Here is a 26,607-nt window from a genome sequence, read left to right on the forward strand (position 1 = left end):
TAAAAAAGATAAGATTTTTAAATCATATTAATTTCTGAAGTCACGAATAAAATACTTTAGTTCTTTACTTGATTTAAAACACTGGCTGATTTGCAGCCATATACAAAGATATCATTAGAGACCTTTATTTTTTAAAAAGGGTCTTGTCTTCCTTTTTCTTGTTCTCTGCATTGCAGAGGTATTGGATTGGAACTTGTGTTCTGCAGATATTCAAAATCAAGTGACTTGGACTCAGACTCGGGTGCAAAAAAACTGAAAATAATTCACTTAAAATGTAAAATAATTGCAGAATTACATGGAAAATTTTTATTTAATAATTCAATTCAACGGATTGATCATATTTGCCGGTCCCCATTAACCGCGATAAGTGAGGGAACACTACAATTTTTAGAACACTGGTATTATTTTTATTTGGTGCTATTCTTTTTGCTTGTTCACGCATCTGGTTGGGTTTTTGTTACGGTATTAAAAAAAACCCAATGTGTGTTTATTATCTATTTACTTGTCTTAGTCAGTGTTTATTAAAGGTATTGAGTGTTGTGGCACACACACTTCATCATACCCGCATTCAAACGAGGAAACAACTAATGCACGGCAGCGCGTTTGTGGAAAAGCCTGTCTTCCAGTTGATTTTATTTTCATTCACCTTTGTTTTACCTTTATTCTTTTATGTTTAAATACGAATGTTTTAAATTATTTCAGCAACGTGGATTGTTTTCAAAAGGAGATGAGATTGCACACGTTGCTTTTATATTGTGGTTTTTATCAGGCCACAGCAAGGGCAGCTAAAATCGAGGCAAAGCGTCGGGGACCTCCGGCTTTGTCAAAAAGAAGTTAGCAGCGGCTTCGTTGGGTAGCACTGGTTTGCACCTCTTGATAGTTCAATTTAGCAAACCATAAAATAATCCGTACGGAGCTACATTGTTGAACACCTATCCCGGGACAGAGGAGGGAATATAGGCTAACCATGATTACATCTGCCGGTAAGTTGTGAGAAGGACAATCTTTTTTTTTTTGGTCGCCCAAAGTTTAGCTAGCTGCCATTGATATAGCTGAGTCACACAGATCACTGTCTGCTGTCAGTGAGCATTTAGCCTACAAAATCTCCCGAAAGTTTATATTGTCAGTCGATAGTTTATATACATTACGACCAAGAAACAAGAATATTTACTTTAAAATGTCGAGCCACGTGTTGGAAATGCAGTACGGAGGGATTTCTCCTTAACGCTACCAATGCGGATCGTTAAGTAATAATATGACCTGTTTAATCAATGCGGATCGTTAAGTAATAATATGACCTGTTTAAACTGGTACTATTACACTTAATGTCTTGTATAGGGAACAGTTACTGACCCTGAACTTTCACAGTATCAAACGGTTCCGTTCTACATCACTTCATTAAAAAAAAAATAATAATAATAAAAAAAAAACCACACACTAAAAGAAACGTTTTCCAAAGTACCTGGATGACCGTGGCAAATCAAATTCGATTACTTAATACAGTACTTGTGTTGGCTTTTCAACACTGGGAAACCCAAGTAATGCATTGAAAACACTCATGACTGACGTCATTGACAGCAAACAAGTGAGACCAAAACAAACAAACAAAAAAATGTGTAGTTCCATTTGGCATAAAAACTCAAAAGCGTGGAATTAAATATCCTTTATTTTCCCCCCAGCTGGAATTATTTCCCTCCTTGATGAGGAGGAACCACAGCTCAAAGTAAGACACTTACCACAGCCCAATATTGAGCTACTCCCTTCAAATAAACAGCCCTGTTTAAGCCATTTCTTTGACTTCTGTTTGCAGGTTTTTGCACTGCAGAAGCTTGACTACCTTGTCAATGACTTCTGGGCTGAAATTTCAGGATCTGTTGACAAAATGTAAGTATATAATTGAAATAACCCCCCACCACACTCAGACACTCATATACATTAGTTAGTACTGACCAGTAGTATCATTTTGTAAAAAATGAAATTTGTAATGTGAAATTGACCACATTTTGGCAGGAGGTTTCGGCCCGAAGGCAGTGATGTGCCAATGAAGGGTATTCAAAATACTGTTTTGATAAAGATCCTCTTGCACAAGAACTTAATGAGCATATTTATTACGTTTACTATTGGCCTCATATTGCATGTAAAGCATTGTTCGTTATTTAATTGTTCCGGAAGAAGAAAAAAACTTACTAAATGTTGTGCATGAGTGTAAACCAGTATGCCTCTGCAATCATGTTTCTTCTCTGTGTTTTACACTTGCAGTGAAGTCTTGTACGAAGATGAGACATTCCGCAACAGAGAATTTGCCGCTCTGGTGGCCTCGAAGGTCTTTTATCATCTTGGAGCTTTTGAGGAATCTCTGAACTACGCACTTGGTGCTGGGGATCTCTTCAATGTCACTGATGACACTGAATATGTGGAAACTATCATTGGTGAGCGATCAAAGATTATCACTACAGCATCTCTTATGATTAAGATCTAATGATGATGGTGGTATGCTGTCTCTACCAGAGAGAGGAAGATGACACCCCTCATAATTTACTGTTTTCTCCTGCCAGCCAAATGCATCGACCATTACACCAAGTTGCGTGTGGAAAACGCTGAGCTGCCAGAGGATGAAGAGAGGAAAAGTATCGATCCCCGCCTGGAAGGCATTGTCAACAAGATGTTCCTGCGGTGCCTCAACGACCACAAGTACAAGCAGGCCATTGGCATTGCCTTAGAAACTCGTCGCCTTGACATGTTTGAGAAGACCATCTTAGAATCGGTAATGCTCCCTCTTACCGCAGCTCATATGAGAGATATGATTTGTGTTAATGGCTGCTCAATGAAGTGTTTGTTTTGTAACATTTCCTCCTATGCAGAATGACGTCAGTGGGCTTCTTGCCTATAGTCTGAAGGTGTGCATGTCGCTCATGCAAAACAAGAAGTTCCGCAATGAGGTGCTGCGCGTTCTGGTCAAGCTCTATATGAACCTGGAGAAGCCTGATTTCATCAATGTCTGTCAGGTAACTCCAGATGTTGTCTTAAAAACGCCATTACCTTTTTAGTGAATCTTCCAAAAGTCACTTAGTTCTACAATAGCATTCTGCTGCATGTGGATCAACTCATTTTCCCCCTTATTCCTATAGTGCCTAATATTCCTGGATGATCCCCAAGCTGTCAGTGATATCTTGGAAAAGTTGGTGAAGGAGGACAACCTGCTGATGGCCTACCAGATCTGCTTTGACCTCTATGAGAGCGCCAGCCAGCAGTTCCTCTCCTCTGTCATCCAAAACCTGCGAACGGTTGGAACACCAATCCCAGCAGTTCCTGGTTCCACCAATACAGGCACTGTGTCCACTACAGATAAAGACAGGTGAGCATGAAGTTGAAATGAAACTGTGTTTGAATAAATAGGAACAACTCTCCTCTCCTATGCACTGTAGTAATTTTAAAAAAAGCACCCTGTGCAGAGTAATAATGTTCTTTCCCCAGCGACGCAATGGAGACAGATGACAAAGCTGGCAGCTCCCCTGCAGGAAAGCCAGCAGAGACGGTAAAGGAATTTGCAGTGATTGTTATGTGTCTCTGTAGGGGGAAAAAAAACCCTCAAGTTTAAGCTCTCATAACATTCATAGAAGGAAGAGCCAAAAGACCAGAACGCCAAGATGATCAAAATCCTCAGCGGGGAGATGGCCATTGAGTTGCATCTGCAGTTCCTAATTCGAAACAACAACACTGATCTTATGATCCTCAAAAACACAAAGGTAACATGTGAGTTCAGAGCTCTGTAAAAAGAGACCAATGATGAAGTACATGGGGAAAAAAATTGTGTAAGCACATACTTTTGCCACTCGGATGTACAGTATACATTCGTATGAGTGTGTCACTGAACAAAATGAAATCTGTACGTGTAGTGATGAAGTCCTTGAACATATTTGGTGGTTATATAATCAGTAAAGGTAAATACAATAATAATAATTTCTGCGAAAAATTTTGGAATGGAAGAGTGCCAAATTGTGCACAAAATACTATAAATGTGAACTTTTGAATATCTCCACATGTCCTCTTTTCAGTGCCCTAAAACACTTTGTGTGGACAAAAAGGCCAAATAGAAATTCCTGTTTTTGTGTTTACTTGGTCATTTTAGAAAGAGTTGTTTGACATTGCTGTGACTTTTTTGCATTCTTATTTCAAATTTCCCATCTCATTTCAGGATGCGGTCCGAAATTCAGTGTGCCACACAGCCACCGTCATTGCCAACTCTTTTATGCACACTGGCACCACAAGTGACCAGTTCCTCAGGTAAGCACTTTATTGAAAATGTCACGTAAAGAAATATACAGGTATTGACAATTAATTACATTTCTAGCTTGTATTTTATTTTTTTGTTTACAGAGAAAACCTTGAATGGCTTGCCAGAGCCACTAACTGGGCAAAATTCACAGCAACAGCAAGTCTTGGTGTCATTCACAAGGTCCGTTAAAGTGACATTAATCAATAGAAACCATATTTTGCACAACGTAATATTTGAAATCACTATACAAAAATAATTGAGGTCGCTCGTTATGTTCCTTGTTAAATTCTTGTCATTTTTTTCTCATAGGGTCATGAAAAAGAGGCCCTTCAGTTAATGGCCACATACCTGCCAAAAGACACTTCCCCTGGCTCTGCCTACCAGGAGGGAGGAGGCCTGTACGCTCTGGGCCTCATCCATGCCAATCATGGCGGAGACATCATTGATTACCTGCTCGGTCAGCTCAAAAACGCCAGCAACGATGTAAGTTGGCCTCTAAATGCTTGAACATACAAATCCTGACATGTAACTCGTGCTTGAGGTGATATTATGCTTCCTACCTCATTTTTTATTTTATTTTTTTGGTTCGAAAAGATTGTTCGTCATGGAGGTGGTCTCGGTCTCGGTCTGGCAGCTTTGGGAACCGCGAGACAGGATGTGTATGACCTCCTCAAGTCCAATCTGTATCAGGATGATGCTGTCACTGGTATGTGGAACCAACACAAGTTGTCATGTTCTGAAAAAAACCTGTGACAGCTTTCATTGATTTTTTTCTGACTTATGATCTGATGACAATTAGCTTCCACATTGTTAGTATCTATTCAGAACAATGTCTTCAAATGATTCAGCATGATATTAATTCATCTTATAGGATTTACTGTACAGTTCTACCAAAACATATTCGAGATTGCAAGAGTTACTGATCATGCGAGTCCTTCTAGGTGAGGCTGCCGGCCTGGCCCTGGGTCTAGTCATGCTGGGCTCTAAGTCTGCTCAGGCCATTGAGGACATGGTGGGCTACGCGCAGGAAACCCAACATGAGAAAATTTTGCGTGGCCTGGCGGTGGGAATCGCTCTGGTCATGTATGGACGCATGGAGGAGGCCGATGCCCTCATTGAGTCTCTCTGCAGAGACAAGGTAAACCTCACAAGGGGTACTTGTTGAAACTGTCGTAATTATCCACAGAAAAGGAAATGTGGCGTTTATTGAGTGTTTGTACGAGCATCAAATTGTAGCTGAAAATTCAGACACCTATTCTCAGAGCACTGCTTTCATTTTGACTTTTAGGACCCCATTCTGCGGAGGTCCGGTATGTACACTGTAGGCATGGCCTACTGCGGCTCTGGGAACAACAAGGCCATCCGACGCCTGCTACATGTCGCTGTAAGTGTTTAGTGGTTGGTCCGCTTCACAAAGATATTCTAATATAAATGTTGCAACTTGCAGCTTAAACCCAGCACGAGTGGCATGCAGATAAAGCCAATGCAGTGTTTCAAATCTGTCCTCTAGATGGCACCATCTGCATGCTAGTATCAATAGGAGGCCCCTCATTAGCTTTGAAGAAAGTGTAGACCTAAGGATTATTTGCAGGGTTTGAAGAGGTGCCATATTGGCATTGATGAATGACTGTTTCCTTCATTTTAAGGTGAGTGACGTAAACGATGATGTCAGGAGGGCAGCTGTCGAGTCCATTGGTTTCATCTTGTTCAGGTAAGGACCAGATGGAATCTATTATAATGGTAAGGCCAAACAAAAAAGATAGTGTGTTTCAGGTAATATGAGATTTAAGCATAGGGTCGGTAGGTAGGACAAAGTTTTTTTTTTTTTTTTTTTTCCCCCCCCATCAAAAATTTAAACAAAATAACCATAGTAGATTGTTTGTTTTGATGTGTGTTTCAGAACTCAAAACCTGTCTAGTTACACGTTGTAGACCCACCTACCTTGGAGTTTTCTTCTGAAATTCTTAGTTTTTCTCCTTTTCTGAACGTTCTGTTTTCATCATGACATCGAATACGTCTACACTTTGTTTTTGCCACAGTTTCTTGTGTTTTTTCTATACATCTAAATCGAATCGATCTTAGGTCAATTAAAACTTGAAGCACTGACATATCCATATCATCAATGTCATAGAATTGACCTTTGGCACATTGACACTCTGCTATTTTCACGTGGTTTATACTCGGCCCATGGTGCTCATCAAATAGTTTGCTGAATTTTTTCGATACATCAATGGATGCTATTTTCTTAACATTACAGTGCGAGCATGCGACTAACGCAGAAAACGCGGTTTAAACTGTCGTCAGAGATCGCGGCCGCTGCCATGATTCAATGTTGTTGACAGACGACAGGGCAAACGACGCACGCGCTCAACATGAATATCACGAGAGTTTGCACCGATGTAAACCCTCTACACAAAAATGTAGAGGGTTGTTTGAAGAAAAAAAACTTTATGGTCAGCATTTTCGACGTAGAAATTCTCGGTCGGTCGCGTTACCGGAAACACACTATTTTTTTTTTTCTCCGCCTAATAGCTTTATAATTCAGTCACAAGTGGTCATTCTGTTTGCATTACATGGAGAAAAAAAGCTTAAGAAAAAAGCTTAGAGAAAAATGCTGCTTCTGTAATGTACTAGTGGAAGAATTATTCCATTCAACCTCCAAGATAGAGTGTTTCGGACCAAGCAACCAGATCTGATCAGTGGGAGACGAGCAGCCTATGGATGCATTCCTGCTCTGTTTCGCTTTGCTCTTGGGATACATCACTTCACTCAGGCCACAATGTTCAAGAAATCATAAGAGAAGTGTGATCCTATCTACTGAAACACTTACATGCCAAGATGAACACAGCATAATCTAAGGGGTTTATTTTGTTTTTTTTCTAAAATCTCCAGAGTATAAAATGTTTGATATATTCATGAACTTAATGCAATATGTATACTGTACATACATAATTGGTAGCTTTTCCCATCTATAGAATCTAATGTCATCTCTTCAGACAAATCTTTGTAATCCAAATGTAAAGTTAATTTTTAGTTCATGGATCTCATTCTTTAACGAGTCTGTTTCTCCTTTTAAATGAATTTTCCCAAAACAATGTTGAGTTTGGAGGCTGGTGTGTGTATTGGAATATTGTTGACAGTTTTGCTTGTGTTGCTTTTGGAAGGCTGAAGGCAATGTATGTCTGAGTTGGTTAGTTTGGACAAGTCCTGTAAAAATGGCAGGTGTCTATCCCCATATAGGCACAGTCAGAACCAGAAAAGGCCAAGCCATATTTACAGCAACACAGAAGATGACATGCAAAGAGTTTATTTAACAGTCACAGAAAATGAATGTTTCTGAAGGAACACACAATTCGTTTTCGCAACGCATTTTTTTCAGCATGTTAAGTTTCTTAGTGATGCATAACTTACATTTAAAGAGCCATTTTGTACAAAAAAAAATTGGATCATTTCAATACAGTTTAGGCAGTACAAAATGCATGGTTTCTAGAGATGTAGACAAGAAAGGAAGTAGCAAAATATGGTCTGAGATGGTTTATAGTCCAAATTAGGTGCATTTTCTATCTGTCCACTTGACAGAATGTAAACATTACAAGGAGTTGATTGGATTTCACCGTTGAAAACGTTATCTGTTTGTGCCAAATGTTTCTTGACCTTGCAGTTTGAAAGACTCGGCATTGTTAATTTGGTCTTGATTGTCAGGGAGTGAATGATCTGTGGATAACATGAGATGCAGAATTTTACATTAGATGTTAGCTGTTTGTGTTTCTGAAAGCTAACAGTGTCATGTTTTACTATATTTCGAGTGACAGTGGAAGAACAAAATGCATGATTTTGCTTTTGTTTTTTTTTTTGTTTTTTTTTTTTTTTTTGTTTTTTTTTTTTTTTTTGTTTTTTTTTTTTTTTTTGTTTTTTTTTTTTTTTTTGTTTTTTTTTTTTTTTTTGTTTTTTTTTTTTTTTTGTCCTGTAACATTGTACAATTGTGGGGTCAACCCCCGTAGCCAGGTCTTATTTCAAGGAAAGTACATTACAAAATGCCAGTCCAACGCAATCCAACAGCTTTTGAAGTTGGTGGTGGTGCAAACATCCTGTTTTGAATTTGAAAAACTAGGTGTTCAGCAAGATCCCAGCCATGTCCTGATGCTCTCAGGTCAATTGGATTGTTGTAGCTTCATAGGCGGCTCACATGTTCTTCCTGCTTGGCATCGTAGCTGTCCACAAAGTGCATTGTGTCTAACATGACACCGCTACATGAATGGGCAGATGACCGGCATCTCGGTGGACTTTGGGGGCCCACTGCCCCAATGCCGTTCCTCATGCCCCTCTTCATGAACAGTTTGGAGTTTTCGGCCATGGAAGATCTGAATGAAATTCTCGTAAGAGTCCGAGCGACGTTTGAGGCCTTTAGATTTCTGTCCGGCTGATGACGTGCGCAGGTCTTATAATTACAGGTGATGTAGCGTGTGAAAGCCTCCCTAAACGTCTTGTTGAAGAGTGTGTAAACAAGAGGGTTGATACCCGATGATATGTAGCCCACCCACACAAAGATCTCCATCAGCCGGGAGATGATGTTGACATCACAGCTGGTACACAGCACAGAGGTGACATTAGTGATGAAGAACGGACACCACATGACCACAAAGAGGAGGAAGACTATGCCCAGCACCTTTGAGGCACGCTGCTCGTTGCTTAGAGTCTGCATTGACTTCTTCCCCATGGTGGACATTCTGCGGAAGGGAATTTCACCGATGGGAGGAAGCTTTGCGGTGCCTACATTGGGGTTTTCTTGCATCTTGGAAAGCCTGTCCAGCACATGAAACTGGTCAACTTGATTTGCGGTCCTAGCATGGTCCCTTTGGAATACTGTGGACACCGCTGGGTAGCTGAAGCGCTGAATCACCTTTGACCTGAGTAAATAGACCTTTTTGCGCAGCACATGGACAGTAAGAAGGTAGATGACCATCATTATGATCAGCGGAACAAAGAATGCTGCCATGGAGCCAAACATGATGAATTCCCGGAAGGTGTCCGTTTTAAGCTGGCATGTGTGGTTACTGTTGAAGGTGATGTTGTTTCTGGGTTGGTAGTTCTGGAGCCCCTTGATTGGAATAGGGATCGCTATACCTGGAGAAAAGAATAAGAAAAATCTTACATGAGTCTTAAGGGGAAATCTTGCCAGTTTATTTTAATGCTTCAAGTCCAAAAATATATTTTTTAAATCCCATTTTGTAAATGAAATTCTATGGTATAAAATTACTGTTTTCTGAATTAGATGGATGGATATGCCAGTGGTCACAGACTCTGCTTTAAAAGTGGAATCATTGACCCCAATTGAGACATGGATGGTAACATCTCCATCTATGTCTCATTGACCCCAATTGAGACATGGATGGTAACATCTCGGTTGTTTGATTTGATTTATTTTATTTTGGTTTTGCTGTTCTGGTGTTGCCGAACCCACACTGTGTCCCTCCCAATGCTGCAGAGTATAACTGTTTATATTGCTTTTGCTTTTATTCCATCCGGCCTGTGTTTATGAGCTTATAAACCAGGTCTGCCATGGATCTTGCGTCAAGAAATGTATTTCAAAACCTTGCTCGTGTTTGAAATTTGTGGTTGTAGAGATGGCTACAGAGATGAGTGAAATGGATGGGAAAGTGAAAGAAGATGTGAAGAGAAATGCTTACAAATGGATATAAGCCACACCAGTGCTATCTTGACCATGGCCTTGGCTCTGGATTTGTACTGGCTGTGCTGTATTGGCTTCTTGATGGCAATGTAGCGATCCAGTGAGATGGCACACAGGTGCATGATGGATGCAGTTGAAAACAGCACATCCAGGAAGAGCCAAATAGGGCAGATGAAGTCAGGAAGGGGCCAACCAGAATCTAAAGAAATGGTAGAAAATAGCAATTCACAACTGACATTTATGTTCCCCGAGCAGTGGATCTGCTATATTTTGGGTTTCTAACGGTGGTCTGTTCTGGTCTTGCAGTGGGAGCTGTATCATCCAGTCAGGGATTAGAAATGGCACTCGATTAGAAGTTCTCTTTGTTTATATATGTGAGGTATGACTCTGCTGGAAAGAGGAGCGGTCTCAGGCTGTTGATGTCGCTTAAAGTTCTTGATCTTGATGTTCTGGAGACTTACTGTAATGTTTATTTCCACCTCCAGGCATTCATTTGGCACTTTAACTTTTATTCCAGCACTGTTTTACTTTTGAGAGGGACCCGTGGATTATTTTTATTGTGGTTTTGATCTTGGTGTCCCGATAGGAACCTTATTTCATAGAAATATGGCGTTTGTAAAGACTAATGACCACACATAATGACTTCTGAATGATTACCTTTTAATGAGTCAATATATTGAGTAATAGTCAGGCCCAAAACTAATCCAAGTGTCAGCTTCCTATTTCTTCATACAATTTACATGTTATCATTTAAAAAAAAATATGTTTGTGAATGCATCTCTTGGATTTTGGTCGCAGGGTTTGTTTCACATTTGTTTGAAAACATTTTTATCAGCTCGGACTCCACATGTTTAACTTACTGTAGAGGACAGTGACCAGGGCAATTGGCATCACCAGGAGTCCCACCAATAAATCGGCCACAGCAAGTGACATCAGGAAGTAGTTGGTGGCATTCTGCAGCTTCTTCTCAAGTGACACAGCGAGGATGACCAAGATGTTTCCACCAATGGTGGGAACGATGACCATAACAAAAAGCAGAGCAGCCCACTTTAACGGAACCCCAGAGGTTTCTGATAGCGAGCTGTCAGCCTCCAGGGGAGCCACATCTGACTGGGACATTGTGCCGTGAAGGTTCCAGTGGGCCTTGTTTTGGGTCTCGGCTCTGATCTCTGTGGTTTTGCAGGCTCGGTCAGCATTGTCACTAGTAGCCGCTGAGAGGCGCAGGCAGGGAGGCTAAAAAGCTCAGGGGCAGTGCGCTGGATGCCCCATACCTTAAGGAAATATACAACTGTTAAAAAAAAAGAAAAATACAGACAACCTCTGGATGATCGTGGAAATGTCTCCCATATTGTTAATCCATAGACATGAAGTATTTCCACAGAGAAACACCAGCTGGAGTCCTCATGTTCCTTCGTTTTCCCTGACAGATTATCCACTATCCATTGTTTCCACCTGTAATGACAAACAAATCCATCAGCGGAACAGCAATATTTGATGTCAATTTTTTTTATCTATAATGATATGACAGTTGACAACAGAAGGTGCTTGTAAAAAGTGAGGAATATTGTTTTGAATTTGTGAAAATGGCTTTTTCTTAAAACCACGTCGCAAATGCTCAAGGAATGTCTCAAATGTCTCTGAGAATGTCTTAGTACACAAAATGTGAAAACTTTTTCTAGAATTTGTGTGAGTGTCTTTGAACACAATTTAGAGTTAATCAAAGTGCACCGCAATTTGCAACTTATGTTGCAAACCGCATCCAGTAAATAGTGATCGATTCAGCCTTTATCGAACCAGGGCACGTTTTTAATCGCACGGCACACCACCAAGCAAAAATGTCACCAGAAGAGGATACATTTGTCAATTTCATACATTTTGCCATCTAATAGAAGATCATTTATTTGTTCTTTCTGTCATTATAAGTTCCTGGCATACATGGATGGATAAAGATACGTACATTATTTGTTCTTAAATAATTTTGTCACCAATTAAGTGAAAATTGACAAGTTCCCACAGCACACCGCTCGAGCTCTCGCAGCAGACTAATGTCCCCGGCCGGACTCACTGTTTGGGAATCACTGCATTAACACACTAAAATGTTCTGCATAACTTTGCAAAGGTTTCTTACCTCTCCTGAATGAGTTGCTCAGAGATGTTTCATCTCTTGAAGTTCTCTTCCAAAAGAAAAAAAAACACCATTATATTTGTAGCCCTCCCATGTCGGAACATGAGACAATTCTGTCCATGTCCATGATGGGTGATTGGTTTTATGTCCAAAATGTCCGGCTATGCATCACCTCCCATGATCACAACTTTAGAACTTTCAGATGATGTGGCTTCTGCCTTTCTCTTTCCTTCTGGCTCTCCAGCCTCGAAAGAGCTCGTCATTGCTCCTTCTTTCACACACCCCCTCTCACTATCTCCCCTCTCTTCCCCTCCCTTCCCTCAGTCTTCGTGAGTCACACTATGTGCATAATGTATGAATGTCTTCATGGCAGCCGCGTACCAGTGGTTCCTGGGGGTCTTCTTTTTTTTTTTTTTCTTCAACCCAGTGTTTAGTTCTGTCATTTTCTCATCCTACCTCCATTACACTTTACACTAACAAGAGTATGGGCTGAAGTAGTAATGCAGTTCTACATTTTACCATTTTTTAAAATTCCATTTTCCCTGTTTTGATCTTTTGAAATGACTCCACTGAAGTCTTGGCAGTCGCAGTCAACTTTAAAAGCAGATGCGAGGTATTTAAATATGTAAAAGACTTTACAGATGGTGAATGACTCTTTTCCGCCTGTGAAAATGTGAAAAATGTTACCAGTAAATCCGTGTTCCCTTATGTCCTTAAAGGGTAGTCTCGCCTCTATCCGCTTTAGTCAAACTATTGTTCTTATACATGCAGAGCTTGCCTATAAAAGTCATACTACATCATGTCTTGTTTATTTCAACACTGACCAGGTGTGTTCAGTCTGTTTGAATGATCATGTGTTGCAGTCAGGAAGCATGTTAAATGATCTTATCTTTCAAGTATTGCCATAAATACATCGATAATCTGTTTTCCTGTCACATTGGTTTACTGCTTGACACTCCTTGCAAAGCCCTTGGATATGTAGACTGGAGGGGCAAATAAACCACAGCTGTATCAGCTGCTGCCACTCCTCTTTTGATACATTTGAAGCATGCACACCATGATTTAGTACTTAATTAAACAGCCCAACGATATAGTCAGAACGTCACAGGTGCTATTGTAGGATGTCATCTGACTGCCAGAATCGAAGACTGGTACTTTAAACCTCGAACTTAAATCAAAAGTCCTTTTATCTCTGAATTAAATCAAAAGTTCATCTTGATCTGACATTGTGTGTTTAAACTCTTCTTTTGAGTCCAAAACCATTTGCTAGCATGTGCAGGTAAAAAAAGTATTTTTTTTAATGCGGAACTTCAGACACACAGCAACCTAATGACAATAAATAAAATACAACCTCAGAATTGGTTTAAGGGTCAATGAAATATTGACCTAAACCATCTTTGGTTTCTCCTGTTGCTTTCCACAACATGCAGTTGGGCAGTCCTGTTAAACGTGTGTGTTGTAGAAATATACCATTTTAGTTCTTACATACAAGTGTAACAGCATTTGCAAATCACATCCCAGCGTGTCCTTCTTAACACCAAACACACTATTTCATTTTTTTTCCCGTCATAGTTGTATACAGAAACAAATTCCTTCTTTTTGAAAGATGGCTCAAACAGACATTCCCTAACACAGCTAGATCTACAGTCTGGCTGTGAAGGTTTGTATTCATGTGACTCATTTGTTCAATTCCTAAAGCAGATTCTTGGAACAAATCCTCTTGGCAGACCTTCTGCACTAAAAAAAAGCCTAACATATATTTTGATCAATATATGTAATGGTACTTTTAAATGTATCCAACCCATCTTGTGACTTTTTGTGACTCCAGTAGCAGTATTAATTTAGTTTTTGATTCTGTGTGCTCATAGTATCAGCCTTTTTTCACTTCTCTTTTCAGAACTCCTGAGCAATGCCCCAGTGTCGTGTCACTTTTGTCAGAGAGCTACAACCCTCACGTTCGCTGTGGTGCTGCCATGGCTTTGGGCATCTGCTGTGCCGGAACAGGCAACAAGGTGAGCTACCTTGTTGAAATGAAAGAGTACATTTTCTACATGAACAATTTAGATGAAATGAATGATCTGCAAATATACTGAAAGTATGACAACAAATGTGAAATACCAATCTCACTCCACTCTTATAAACAACAGACAATGTTGAATGAGTTGAAGAGGGTCTTTGGTTCACAATAACCTGATTAAAATCAACCAATGTAAATGATTCCTTCAGTAGTTTTCATTTCAAGTTTTAAAAGCACCAGCTCGAAAAGGAATGTCCGAGTGTGTATACACTGCTGCCCCAGCTTATTAGGCCCTTTATTGGGAGAGTGATGGTGTTGTGACGAGAGAAGTAGGTCACCTATTTAAGGAATCAATTATTTTGTTGTAATTTATACAACTTGTCCTTGGGAAATTGTTGCTGCAACGTTTTAGTTTTTGTCCACAATGAAAGGAGGGTCTTGTTGATTGTATTGTACAGGAGAAATGTATCAATTTTGGGAGCATGTATATTTTATATATTATGTATACTCTTTTATGACCACATGAATTTTTCCAAAGCGATTTACATTTCACAGACCCCCACCAGCCCCCTTTCGTCAATGCAAGGCAAGGCAGCTTAATTTAAATAGGGGCAATGCACCTCTGTGCTTCGCACAAGCAGACATAACACACCATGCGTTTACAAACACACCAGTTAACTACTTTCAGAAGCAAAGCAGAGAAAACAAAAATAGCTTACAAAAATAACAAAAAGAACATACGTTGATAACAATTAAATACATTAATAAAAAAACATTTGAAAGTAAAGACTTGAGAGTAGGTTTATAAAATGACCATAAGAAAAAAATGATTTAAAAATTTAGAAGATCTTCATCACATCAATGTGGATTTAAAAGCATTTACACAAGAGGCCGGCTTGACTTCTTGGCATCTTATTCAGTTTGTGTGCAACATAACAACTAATGCAGCTTCACCATGTTCACTTTGAACTTTGGGCTTCACTAATTGACCCTAGTCTACAGACCTCAGAGCCCTACTGGGTTTATATCAGCATTTCTATAATGTTTTTAGGATCCAAACGATTCAGTGGTTTATAGACCAGGAGCAGGATTTTAAAATCTATTCTCCAGCTGATTGTGAGCCAATGTAAAGCTTTCAGGACTCGAGTAATGTTGTCTGACCTCTTTGTTCTGGTCAGAACCCGAGCTGCTTTCTGAATGAACTGCAGCTGTTTGATGCTCTTTTGAGGGAATCCAGTAAGATGACTGTTGCAATAATCGAGTGTACTGGAGATAAAAGCACAGATAAGTTTCAACTGGTCTGCTTGGAGCATGCAACAATTCAGTCAGGATATATTTTTCAGCTGTTAAAAGTTTGTTTTAGTGATTGATATGATTGGTGAAAGTCATGTCTATCAACACCTCAAGGTTTCGGACTTAGTCTTTAGTCTCTAATGACAGTAACACAGATGATTCTAATAGCAAATCTTTTTTTCTTTATTTCCAAAAACAATTACTTCTGTTTTTATTTTTCTTTAGCTGAAGGAAATTTTGGTTCATCCACTTGTTAATTTGCTCAAGACAATGACACAGTACCTTAAGTGAACTTGCTTTTATTCGGGGACATTGATAAATAGAGCTGTGTGTCCTCGGTCTAGTCATGATAGCACCACGCATTTGACCCAGGGTTAACATATACAGACAGAACAAATGGGGTGCAAGGAGTGACCCTTGAGAAACCCCTTCCATGTCAGAGCCATTTGATCAGATTTCAAACTTCATCTGGTCACAGAGTAACTCCTTTCCTCCAAGTAGGACCTGAACCATTTGAGGACTGTTCCATTTAATCCCACCCAAGTTTCCAACCAGTTCAACAGTATGTCGCGATCGATTGTATTAAATTCTGCACTGAGATCCAGTAAGACGAGCATCAACACATTCCCTACGTCAGTGTTCAATCTTATGTAACTTAGTCCTTTAATAAGAACTGTTTCCGTATTGTGATGAGGTCGAAAACCTGTGGTCAGTTGATGTTGGCTTTGCCTTCGAACTTGTCACGACTCAGGAGACATGTTGTGAACCTCCTCTCCCCCATTGACTGAACAGGGTGGTCGCCCCAACCCTACCCTCCCACCCCAAACTTGTCCGTAAATGTTACAGACGTTAACGCTCAGTTAGATGCAGAGTGAGAACTGGAAAAATCATCTCTCTGACTTAATAGGAGCAAATTGTGGAAGGCGGTCCTTGTTTTAACTGTAATACAGTTGTCCTGGGCAACCAGATATGGATGCCACTAATCTCATTAATTAGTATGGTCTTGTTTCCTCTGTTAATAATGTTTGTCCTGAACACATGTTCCCCCTGTTGCACCAATGTTGCAGTTACAAATGGCAACTAGATCATGTGCCTATTTGTGCCCCTACCCACCTTGTAAGCAGCCTAGAAGCTAGCAAAAACTCTTGATTCTAGCTCAAGTTTTTTTATTGTGACGGTTGTTTGTGCAGGAGGCCATCAATCTGTTGGAGCCCATGACCAATGACCCAGTGAACTACGTGAGACAGGGTGCTCTCATTGCCTCTGCACTCATCATGATCCAGCAAACGGAAGTTACCTGCCCCAAGGTTTGTCTCTCTGTTTTTCTCTTAACAGATATCCTCGACAGCAACTCATGTTCATGAAAAAAATGTCACAGCCGTAGGGTTTTTTTTTTGTATGGGGGGGACATCAAAGGGGGAAATTTGTTTGAAAGCTGAAGGCATCAGCTTTAGGAAGATAGAGGTGAAGAAACGTGTCGTGGCACTCCTGGAAAATAACTTGTCCTCGCATAACTTCACACACTTGCCCTGGGATCACGTAATATATTGTCACAGACAGTTAAGAAATGCCAGACACCTTTTCAGACTGTACCCCCTTTTTTTTTTTCAAAGCTGAAGTCCCATGCCGAATTGCGCACGAGCCATTTTTTCCCAAACATTGTAATTTTTGGGCAGTATTACATCCATGACTGTTTATCGACTTTTAATCTACTGCTCGTCTGTAGTGGCAGACAACAGCCTTATTTCTCTTCATTTATATCTTCCAAAATAACTTGCACTTGACATGACATGTTGTTTTGCAACCATGTTTCTCCCTTGATCTGGTGAATGAAATGAAGCACTGTTGCTTTCATTATACAAGCAGGTGCCTATCACTTGGGTATGAATACATTTTCTCCTTTTGTCTCCAGGTGAATCAATTCCGACAGCTTTACGCAAAGGTCATCAATGACAAGCACGACGATGTTATGGCCAAATTCGGTGCCATCCTGGCCCAGGGAATCCTCGATGCAGGTGAGTGTGTACCATAGCTTATGTTTAACATTTTTTAAGACGCACAGTTGGCCGGGCAATGTTGAACTCCCAAAATTTTGGATTTTTGGTTTCAATCGAAGTGCTTTGAAGGAAAAAAAGTGCCTCAAAGGTCATCAACTAAGTCACATTAGGCATGAGTAAATCCTGTGAGACTTTACAATTTTATAATGGAATTGTAAAATTTCCTATACGGTCAATAAAGTTCAAGTTGTGTGACGCTGGAATAAATCACTTGTCAGCTGTTGGATTTTTAGAAAAGGCCGATGCTGTTATAAAAATCTGGTTCTTATAATGACCCTAGATGATAGTCAGTCTGTCACTGTTTAAAAGAAGCGGAATTGCAAATTCACGAACATGGAATGTAACTACTGCATGCCAGGTTGTAGCCACACTCTGTTCCACTCCTCTCCTGTGGGGTGTGTGGCCTTTTCAGTGGAATTGACATTGATTCACACTTTAACCATGTGTGTCGCAGTGTAGGAGATCAACTTGGCAGACGATAGCCTGTTTTCATCCCTCACTGCATGTGAACACTGTAAAACAAGCACCGTTAATGTCAGTCGGTGGTTTTGTACGTGCGCCTCGTAATTGGAGTTCCTTCAGGCAACCAGAGTAAGCCTCCTCGCCTGACCACCCGTGCACCGTGACTCTGGAACAGATCACATTAAGGTTCATTAGCAGCCGGCGTTTAGCGCGGCTCTGCTACGCTCTCCGCCATATGGCCCGTTGGTGTCCCGCTGCTAATTGTGTTTGTCTGATCGTCTCTGCCGTTTGTGGACTCAAACGCACCAAATGGCTTTACATGTGTGAGGTCCTAGCTCTGCACTCACACCGACACAGAACACACCAATTTTCTCATGTAAACACAAAGCCTTCGAAAGAAGCCCATGTTTTTACATAGTAAACACTGCGGTGGGCACTCGTGAGCATTTTCACATTTATCAACCGTCTGCCTACGTCTCTCAACCCACCGGATTGCTTTTAGTTGTTGACAATGGCCGACATTCAAGTCATCGATCAAATGAAGCGCATTAAGCACAGTCATCAGCGCACCATGATGACCTCGCGGGAGAACATCCAGACAATCCCTTCCCGCTGGGATCACTTTTCACATTGTAGAGGTGCTTCCAACTCCCTTTAACTTGCAGGGGTTAGTCGTGCTTTTAGGACACTTGGCATTGTGGCGCCGAAAATTCAAACACATCCAGGCAGGAAAAGCACCCCTCCTTTTTCATACAGACACCTTTGATGTATATTTTGTTGTCGACATTTTCTTGGAGCTTTTGAGGTGCCGTGGTTATTGTATTTAATTTGAAAGGCGGAGGTGATTAGCTCTCAGTTTAATTACCACTACGCGTCATTACCAAGGAAATGTCTCTCCCTATTTAGTGTTCACTGCTTCCCCGTTATATCTCACTTGTACATCTTTACTCTCTCCATTGCCCTTCGCCAATAGAAAGAAACCATCCATTTGCACTTTCACCCTTGAACATCATGTATTTTGATACTGTCAGGGGGAAGTTGGTTTTTGATTAAACTGGAACCTCAAAGGTCCACAGCAATCTGTTCGGGGATGCTGCTCCACCTCCCTCTTCTTTGAAATGGAGATAACATTTTCCCACAGGAAAGGATCAAAATAAGTCGACCTATGTTATTAGTAATTTGGACGTACCACGGTACTTGGAATAACCAACTGTCTGGGGAACTCATTGGTCAAGTGTTCTTAACCCGTTGCCACATTTTGAAGAGGCTTTTCAGAAGCATTCTTGGCTCCCTTTCGGCATTCAGTCAGTGGATTGGAAGAGTTTCAACACTGGGTCAAGTCACTCTGCCAGGACTAAATGAGTTGATTGACCTCAAATCAGTGTTACCTTGATTGTCTTGGCTGATTTAATTTGAAATGGTATGACCCACGCCCTTGAACCATCATTTCTGTTCATCACGACAGGACATGACAGATTCATCTTGGTTCCCTCCTATCCGTCCTTCCTGTCGCCGTCTTAACCTCTGAACGTTTTCAAATCCACCCTATTGTTTGCCTGTGACAGAAGGAGGGCGTTTGCACTCAACGTTTTTTACACTGTTGAGATATTTGTCCGTATAAGAAGTCACTAGTAAAGGTCATTTCCCTGTCTTAACTCGTGGAGAAGTTTCAACATTTTAGAAATCGGCCTTCTTCATTTGTCAACATCATCAGCAATGAACACACGAACGCTCTCAAAATTGGCACCGATAACTTATTCAGAATTTTTCTGATCTGATAAGGAATTATTTTTGGACCGGCAAGCAGAAACAAACCTGTAAATGATTTCATGCAGGATGTCACAAACAATGCAGTCTTTGGGTTGATGCTTTTCCATGACAGTCTGTGCCTGTGTTGTCTACACGTGCCTGTGCCAAGTTTGATAGTTGTTGGTCCACAGTCAGACTTGAATCACCAGTAGCAATAATGTATGGTCTCCCCCCCATTTATCTTCTTCTGGCTGTCAAGAGTTCCTCTTCTCGGTCCGTGTTGTGTTGCCTCTCCATATTCCGATGATGTGAGAGAAATCGGACATCGTCCAAATCTTATTTGCAAATGGATGTGTTGTCACACTCGGTGTGGAAATGTGCCACCCTTGTGTTAACTACTCGTCACCAGCACTCTGATTTTTAATTTTTGATTTTAATACCACTTTTATGATCTGCACATCCACATACACAGCCATCATCAAAACAGTTCTCGGGTGTCTTGCTCTGTCCAAATAAATGATTACAGCGCAGTTAACATTCACTTGTCACAATCTGGTTCAAATTATGGCATTTTGGGTATTTGAGGTCAGTGATCCTGTCTCATGCTTATGCATAATACAGCTTTTTTTTCCCCATGACAACCGGGGCAGAATTAGGGCATGAGACAAAGCGAGCAGCTGCCCGGTTTTGCCAGATGTAGCAGATTTTTGTAGCGTGACTTTAGGATTCTGGAAGGAGTGTTTATCCCTTGGCCTCCGGATCGAAAATGAATGGTACATGTTCGAAACCACCACTGGCTAATTTAACCACATACCCACCGGCAATTTTGCATATTCCCCCCTTTAACTTTGTTTGTGGTGTGACAAAGTAGCAGTTATTATTATGTATCCAAGCGTTGTGCTGTCTGTGTTGCAGGTGGACGAAATGTGAGCATCTCACTTCAGTCCAGGACTGGTCACACACACATGCCGTCAGTCGTGGGCCTGCTCGTCTTCACCCAGTTCTGGTTCTGGTTCCCCCTCTCACACTTCCTGTCCTTGGCCTTCACACCCACTGCTATCATTGGCCTGAACAAGGACCTCAAGGTACTGACAAATCACAGAGCCTACTGACTCAGCGCCCACTGAATATTTGCGTAGTGTTTCAAATATGCTGTGTATTTTCTTTCCTTTTTTTTTTTTTTTTGTTTTTGTTTTAGCAGCCCCAGGTTGAAGGCTGTTTACGCTATTGATTTTTTTCAAGATTCACGAGTAACTCTGACCATGTTAAAGTCAAAATGTTAGCCGTGGAGAGCAGCGCGAGCGTAATCCCAACAGTCTTGAGAAGCTGTCGAGGTTAATAACCGCCCGCAGGCATCAGTCATCCCGCTGAGATGTTTCTCTCTGCCTCATGAATCAAAGCTGCAGGTCTGCTTTAAGTCTAAACGCATACTTGACCTTAACAGTTAAACAACAATGCCATCATTAAAATCCACCGCAGATGAGCATCTATCATGTTCTGACTTGCATGTATTTTTCCCTGGAAAAGGAAAGCTCACACATTTATCCGCTACATACTTTATTTGTATATATTAATTAAAAAAAAAAAGTTCCACTTCTAATGAAATTCCTCTTCAATTGGTTTCCGTTTCCTGTTTTATTTATCTATAATTTTTAGTTGTTCATCTTCGACTATTTCAACCATATGACAGATGTTTGGAATATTCCCAATATGATGGATTACAGACGAAAGGCTTTACCTGTGCTGTCTTTTTGACATGTTTGTTGACTGTCTGACAACAAGATGAGACCAAATGTTGCTTTTAATGAGCCCTGTATTCTCATTATTAGTCAACACAGTCTAAAATTTAAATAACGTAATACATGAAATTTTTAAATAAACTTGACACAAATGCAATATATTGATGGGTTGGGGTAACCCTGGCCCTATATTTCTACATCTTCCCACACTTTTTTCACACACAGCAATGTCATTTCTCTCAACTCTCTTGACCTTTTGAAATAACCTGTGAAAAGTCGTGGAACATCTCGATTGCCATGAAGTGTCGCTTGTACGTGTTCATGTACCGATAGATGACTGGCACGTGTCTGAGCATTCTCACATAGAATACATCGATCTGTTGGCCACATTTTATTTGTCGTTGACGTCGTGGGAGGAAAAAAAAAAGTTATTTGCCACGCACATTAAAAATGTGTTTAAGAAAATACAACATAAAAGTTAGCACATGTGCAAAAGGAAGTGAATCTCTGGTGGAGAAATTCTTGGTGGCGAGCACATCGATGAGACATTTCTAGTTGTTGGCCACCTCTTAATCCTTCAACTTTCTTGGCTGGGTTGGCTTGGAAACTGGAAGCCACAGCTCCCAACACAGGTTTTCTTGTGGCCTGCGGTCTGTGAGCTCCCATTAAGCCATCTGATGGTTGTGTTGTGCTTTGAGGTGGCTCCTTTATTTTTCTCAAGATAACCCTCACTCCAGGAGGTAATTGGTTTATTGCGGCAGCCAATCTGAGGGAGCCAAAATCTTGTCTGAGTTATTGGAGCTCAACGACTTTGAGTTCATTCAAAATGCACAACTTTTTAGGACTGTCCTTTTGCATTGTGCGTTTTCGAAGCTTTTTTTTTTTTTTTTGTCGTGATGTTCTGTTGATCCATAATCAAAAACCAGTCGAATTAGAGATGCACTAATTTGTCCACTAGGGAAATTCGCTGTTCATTGGTCATTTCTTTGCAAGTGAGCAAAGTTCAATATTCAGCAGGATTTCAAATAAAAATTTCCCCCACTTGATCCTGTTCAGATGCCCAAGGTGCAGTATCGCTCCAACTGTAAACCTTCCACCTTCGCCTACCCGCCAGCTTTGGAGGTTCCCAAGGAGAAGGAGAAGGAGAAGGTGAGCAAAGACACACGTCACTTCTTCCCTTTCAGCATTTTGTGTCATTGTCTTCTAATAATGTATATCTACGGTGCTTTTGCGCGCGTGTGCCTGGCAGGTCTCCACTGCTGTTCTCTCCATCACAGCCAAAGCAAAGAAGAAGGAGAAGGAAAAGAAAGAAAAGGAGGAGGAGAAGATGGAAGTAGTGAGTGCCATTTTATTTTTATTTTTTTCCTCATTTAAAACATCTGACACTTGTCAACTGTGTCCGAGTAGCTTTGCATTATTTCGTTTTTAGTTGAGCACTTTTCAAAGCTAACGTGTTTGGACGGGCTGCCAGCCACATCGAGTGGAATGAGAGGCCATTGTTTGGTTCTCTGTGCCATGTTATGTCATATCTTATCTCAGCACTGGTGCTCGGAATCAGCGTGGTACTTTCTGGCAACTGCCGCAGTCCTCTTGATTGATGATTGGCTTTAGGGAAAGGTGGGAGCCATCCAGTGGGTGTCACTGTACATGGACCTTTTTAAAACAGCTAACTGTACAATGAGATATCTGTCTGCAGTTTAATTTTGAACAAGTAGAACAGCCACATCAAAAAAGTCCATCTTAATTAGTTAAGAACCCCCTCCTTTATTCCGTTGTTTCGTTGAAAGACAACAATTATCTTCTATTACCTTTTACTGGCCAACAAAGCAGCTGCTAAGACAGAGCAAGAAAAAAAGAGCTCAGGCTGAACACACACTGCTTGTGCGACAGGAGGTGCAGGAGGGTGAGAAGAAGGATGAAGAGAAGGAAAAGGAGAAGAAGAAGGAGGCGGAGCCCAACTTCCAGCTGCTGGAGAACCCGGCCAGAGTGATGCCAGCCCAGCTCAAAGTCCTCAACATGCCCGACACGTGCCGCTACCAGCCCTTCAAGCAGGTAACACTCCGCACCCAGCCTGCACGCACGACCCATCCCAACAACTGCATTCCACTTGTACTCACGTCCACACACGTAGACAAAATTGTTGGTAGCCCCAAGTCAATGAAAGACAAACCCGCAGTGGTCACAGAAATAACTTGGAAGATGACAAAATAATACATAAACATGCTAGCATTTAACATGCTAGTCCATATATATATATATATATATATATATATATAAATATATATATATGCAGGCTTCGATACCTGGCCTTCCTGTGTGGAGTTTGCATGTTCTCTTCGTGCTTGCGTGGGTTTTTTCTGGGTGCTCCCGTTTCCTCCCACGTTTCAAAAACATGTTGGCAGGTTAATGGAACACTCAAAATTGTCCCCAAGTGTGAGTGTGATCACAAAAGCTTGTTCGTCTATGTGTGCCCTGCGATTGGCTGGCAACCGGTTCAGGGTGTCCTCCGCCGACTGCCCAAAGGCAGCTGGGAGAGGCTGAATCATGCCAGTGACCCTCATGAGGATAAGTGGATTTATTTTTTTTTTTCTAATCGAGTGGGACAACTTGCTTCTTCACATCCTCTGGTCCATATTAGTGCGGTACACACCACATCACCAAACGGCACAGTGAATCCTTGTCACCGTTTAAATAGTCTGAAGACGCCTGTGATCCTAATTGGAAGACACGCCTTGGTTGTCCCTATGTTCGAATCATTTTCAGTATTTTTGTAGAAGTACCATCATTTTGGTTCAAGCCTGTTTCATGAGTTTGTTTTTAAGACAATTCTGTTTCATTCATTCTTAGCTTTGTCAGATTGAAGTTATTTCTGTGACCGCTGTGGGTTCTTCTTTCATTATCAGAGCGGTCGCATCAATTTTGTGCGCGTGTGCTGGAATGCAAGGATGAGAATAGATGCAGCAGCAGCAGAAGAACATTAGGCCAATAAAAGAGCCTCCACTCAATGGTTCCTGCTGTAAACGCTCCGAACCAATCGGCACGCAGCCGCCATCTAGCAAAGAGGAAGTAGTCTTGATTGGCCCGCTCTCCTTGTAAGGCTTTGTTTTGTCATTCACAGGAAGTGAACACTTTTATAGACCTGGCTGAACGTCTGCACCGTGTTGGCTGCACTGCAAGATTAAACATGTGCATCGGCTTTCATTCATGTTCCCTTCGCTGTATCACCAACAGTTCCACCAAGTGTATAACTCTGGGCTAAACATTTCCAAATTTGAGCAACTTTTCCAAGAAATAAATCCATGATTAACTTTCTGAGGCGATATATTGCCAAAGTCAAACCCTCATAGTCTACAAGAATGGCACAATCGGTGTCAACATTCAGGGAAATACTGTATGAGTTTGATGCTTTTGGTCCAACGTTGCGCGAGGATGACCAATAGCCAGCTGAAAGCCAGTTATTAATGACACCTTTGTTTGTTTAGTTGCACACAGGCGGCATCATCATCATGAAGGACACCAGCGAGGAAGAGGAGGAGCTGGTGGAGCCCGTCTCGGCTCACGGCCCCAAAATCGAGGAGGAGGAGCAAGAGCCTGAGCCCCCGGAGCCCTTTGAGTACAATGACGAATAAATCAGGTACGAAACAAATTGACAGCTTTTTAATTCAGAAAGAAAAAAAAATACTCACTTTGGATCTCTGCTGACCTGGACGCATGCACTTGTGTACGTGTGCGTGTGTGTTTTGTGTCTTTAGGCCTCAGAAGAGATGCTGTCCTTCTATCCACTCCCACTTTTCCCGCTGCCCCTCCCCTCACTTTGTTCTTCCTGCCACTCCCGTTGGTCAGGCAGGATCCATTTTACTTGTTCACCTTGTATTTTATTGTGTCTATACAATAAAAAGACGTGTATACAAAGAGGAGGCTTTGAGTGAAAGTTTTCTTTAACTTTTTTCCCAATCTTATGACTTTATTCTTAAACGTCTTCGGGATGTAGAAAAGAGATGGTTTTCTCACCTCAGGTTTATTCTTGTTTAAATCTTTTCACAGTACTTTGTTTTCATAAAATTGCAACTGTATTCTCATTATATTATGACTTCTCGATTAAGTCCTAAATTTCTATCTCTGTTCTCATAAAATGGTGACTTTATTTTCAAAGTGCCCCACCTATATTTGCATCTAAAGAACACATCCTTTCATTTTGCCTTTCCAAAAATTGCAGTTGGACGCCAAAGAAATGTATTTGTTTTTCTTGTAATATTCTGTCTCTTTTTGTGTAAAATTACAAATGTGTTCTCAAGATTCTGACTTCATTCTCATAATATTGTAGGTTGGTAATTGAATAAGGTTTCAGATTTATCCTTTTTCCCTCCGATTGCACTTTTTTTTTTCCAGGAACTTTCTTCCTTTAATATTTGAAGTTGTTGAGACGGTTTGACATCATGGATCATTTGTACTTCAGAAGAGGGCATCAAGCCTCATGGACACAAAAGTGTACTTTTAGCTTCCCAAGTTCAGTAGTGTTCTCTTAATCTTACTGTCCATGAAAAGAAAAACTTCATTTTTTCTCCCCCTCGGCACTTTTGCTCTTCCTTTTTAGACAATCCCACAGTCGACTCCACCATGTCAACAGACCAAAAACTATGCAGGAATTGATTCTATTTTCATCTCTATTTGCTTTCCACATGCCAAGTTTCCAGCTCAAGTTCGCTCGGACGAATGTGGCTTCATTTGTAACGTGGGGGAACACGAAAGACCCAAGATGTTTCCTGTGTGACGCAGCACATTGTTCACTTTGGATCAAGTTGGGAAAAGCGCCAAAAGTGGTCAAGTGATGATTTGTAGTTTCATCCCACCTGTGTGTGTGTGTGTGTGTGTGTGTGTGTGTGTGTGTGTGTGTGTGTGTGTGTGTGTGTGTGTGTGTGTGTGTGTGACATTTGTAATCGTTTTGGATTGTTGCTTTTCTTATGAAATACATTTACTTTTAACTCGTTTTTAGTGCAGATGTGTTAGTTTTTTTGCAAGAAAAAAAATAGGTCACTAAGTATTGGGTGATAAAGTACAAAATACAAAAATCCATCTCATTCTGAAATAAATTCATTGAACATAAACCCCAAAAGCTCATATCTGAAATTAATTGACAAAGGTGAAAAACATTTTTGCTGTAGCTATAGTACATGTTAACTACTACTACAAACATAAAATG

The 26,607-nt window shown here is 40.9% G+C and overlaps 2 protein-coding genes across 5 annotated transcripts; one reads left to right on the forward strand and one right to left on the reverse strand.

Moving 5' to 3' along the window:
- The first annotated feature begins 804 nt into the window (after positions 1-804).
- Positions 805-25,324, forward strand: psmd1 (proteasome 26S subunit, non-ATPase 1). 2 transcript variants are annotated; one of them, XM_019875200.1, is made up of 25 exons: positions 805-983; positions 1,680-1,723; positions 1,811-1,884; positions 2,260-2,429; positions 2,556-2,764; positions 2,862-3,005; positions 3,129-3,355; positions 3,475-3,535; positions 3,618-3,746; positions 4,196-4,284; positions 4,378-4,456; positions 4,586-4,759; positions 4,871-4,982; positions 5,218-5,414; positions 5,565-5,660; positions 5,923-5,987; positions 13,988-14,102; positions 16,591-16,707; positions 17,313-17,415; positions 20,584-20,753; positions 22,464-22,556; positions 22,657-22,743; positions 23,238-23,459; positions 24,890-25,041; positions 25,160-25,324. In XM_019875200.1, exons 1-24 carry the CDS (start codon positions 968-970, stop codon positions 25,034-25,036), a joined length of 2,940 nt encoding a protein of 979 aa, XP_019730759.1. In that variant the 5' UTR covers positions 805-967; the 3' UTR covers positions 25,037-25,041; positions 25,160-25,324. The 2 variants fall into 2 exon arrangements, with proteins under 2 accessions (XP_019730759.1, XP_019730760.1); XM_019875201.1 differs by having other exon boundaries at positions 23,298-23,459.
- On the reverse strand, positions 8,226-13,909 carry htr2b (5-hydroxytryptamine (serotonin) receptor 2B, G protein-coupled). Of its 3 annotated transcripts, XM_019875203.1 has the most exons (4): positions 12,094-13,909; positions 10,826-11,417; positions 9,964-10,164; positions 8,226-9,400 (listed from the first exon to the last, which is right to left on the reverse strand). In XM_019875203.1, the coding sequence occupies exons 2-4, from the start codon at positions 11,082-11,084 to the stop codon at positions 8,448-8,450; spliced, it is 1,413 nt and encodes a 470-aa protein (XP_019730762.1). In that variant the 5' UTR covers positions 11,085-11,417; positions 12,094-13,909; the 3' UTR covers positions 8,226-8,447. The 3 variants fall into 3 exon arrangements, with proteins under 3 accessions (XP_019730762.1, XP_019730764.1, XP_019730763.1); XM_019875205.1 differs by lacking the exon at positions 9,964-10,164; XM_019875204.1 differs by lacking the exon at positions 12,094-13,909 and having other exon boundaries at positions 10,826-11,748.
- Positions 25,325-26,607: the final 1,283 nt, after the last annotated feature.

This window comes from Hippocampus comes, unplaced genomic scaffold, assembly GCF_001891065.2.
Source record: "Hippocampus comes isolate QL1 unplaced genomic scaffold, H_comes_QL1_v1.1 scaffold132, whole genome shotgun sequence".
In the NCBI taxonomy this organism is placed as follows: Eukaryota; Metazoa; Chordata; class Actinopteri; order Syngnathiformes; family Syngnathidae; genus Hippocampus; species Hippocampus comes.

Bases quoted from the DNA above. Each gene is read 5' to 3' on its own strand.
- psmd1 (XM_019875200.1), top strand. The intron at 4,983-5,217 runs GTATGTGGAACC...GAGTCCTTCTAG, and splicing joins TCAGGATGATGCTGTCACTG to GTGAGGCTGCCGGCCTGGCC. The intron at 22,744-23,237 runs GTGAGTGCCATT...CCAACAAAGCAG, and splicing joins AGGAGGAGAAGATGGAAGTA to CTGCTAAGACAGAGCAAGAA.
- htr2b (XM_019875203.1), bottom strand. From the start codon at position 11,084: ATGTCCCAGTCAGATGTGGCTCCCCTGGAGGCTGACAGCTCGCTATCA. The intron at 10,165-10,825 runs GTAAGTTAAACA...CCATTTCTTTAG, and splicing joins CCTGGTCACTGTCCTCTACA to ATTCTGGTTGGCCCCTTCCT. The intron at 9,401-9,963 runs GTAAGCATTTCT...TCTTTTCTCCAG, and splicing joins GGTGTGGCTTATATCCATTT to GTATAGCGATCCCTATTCCA.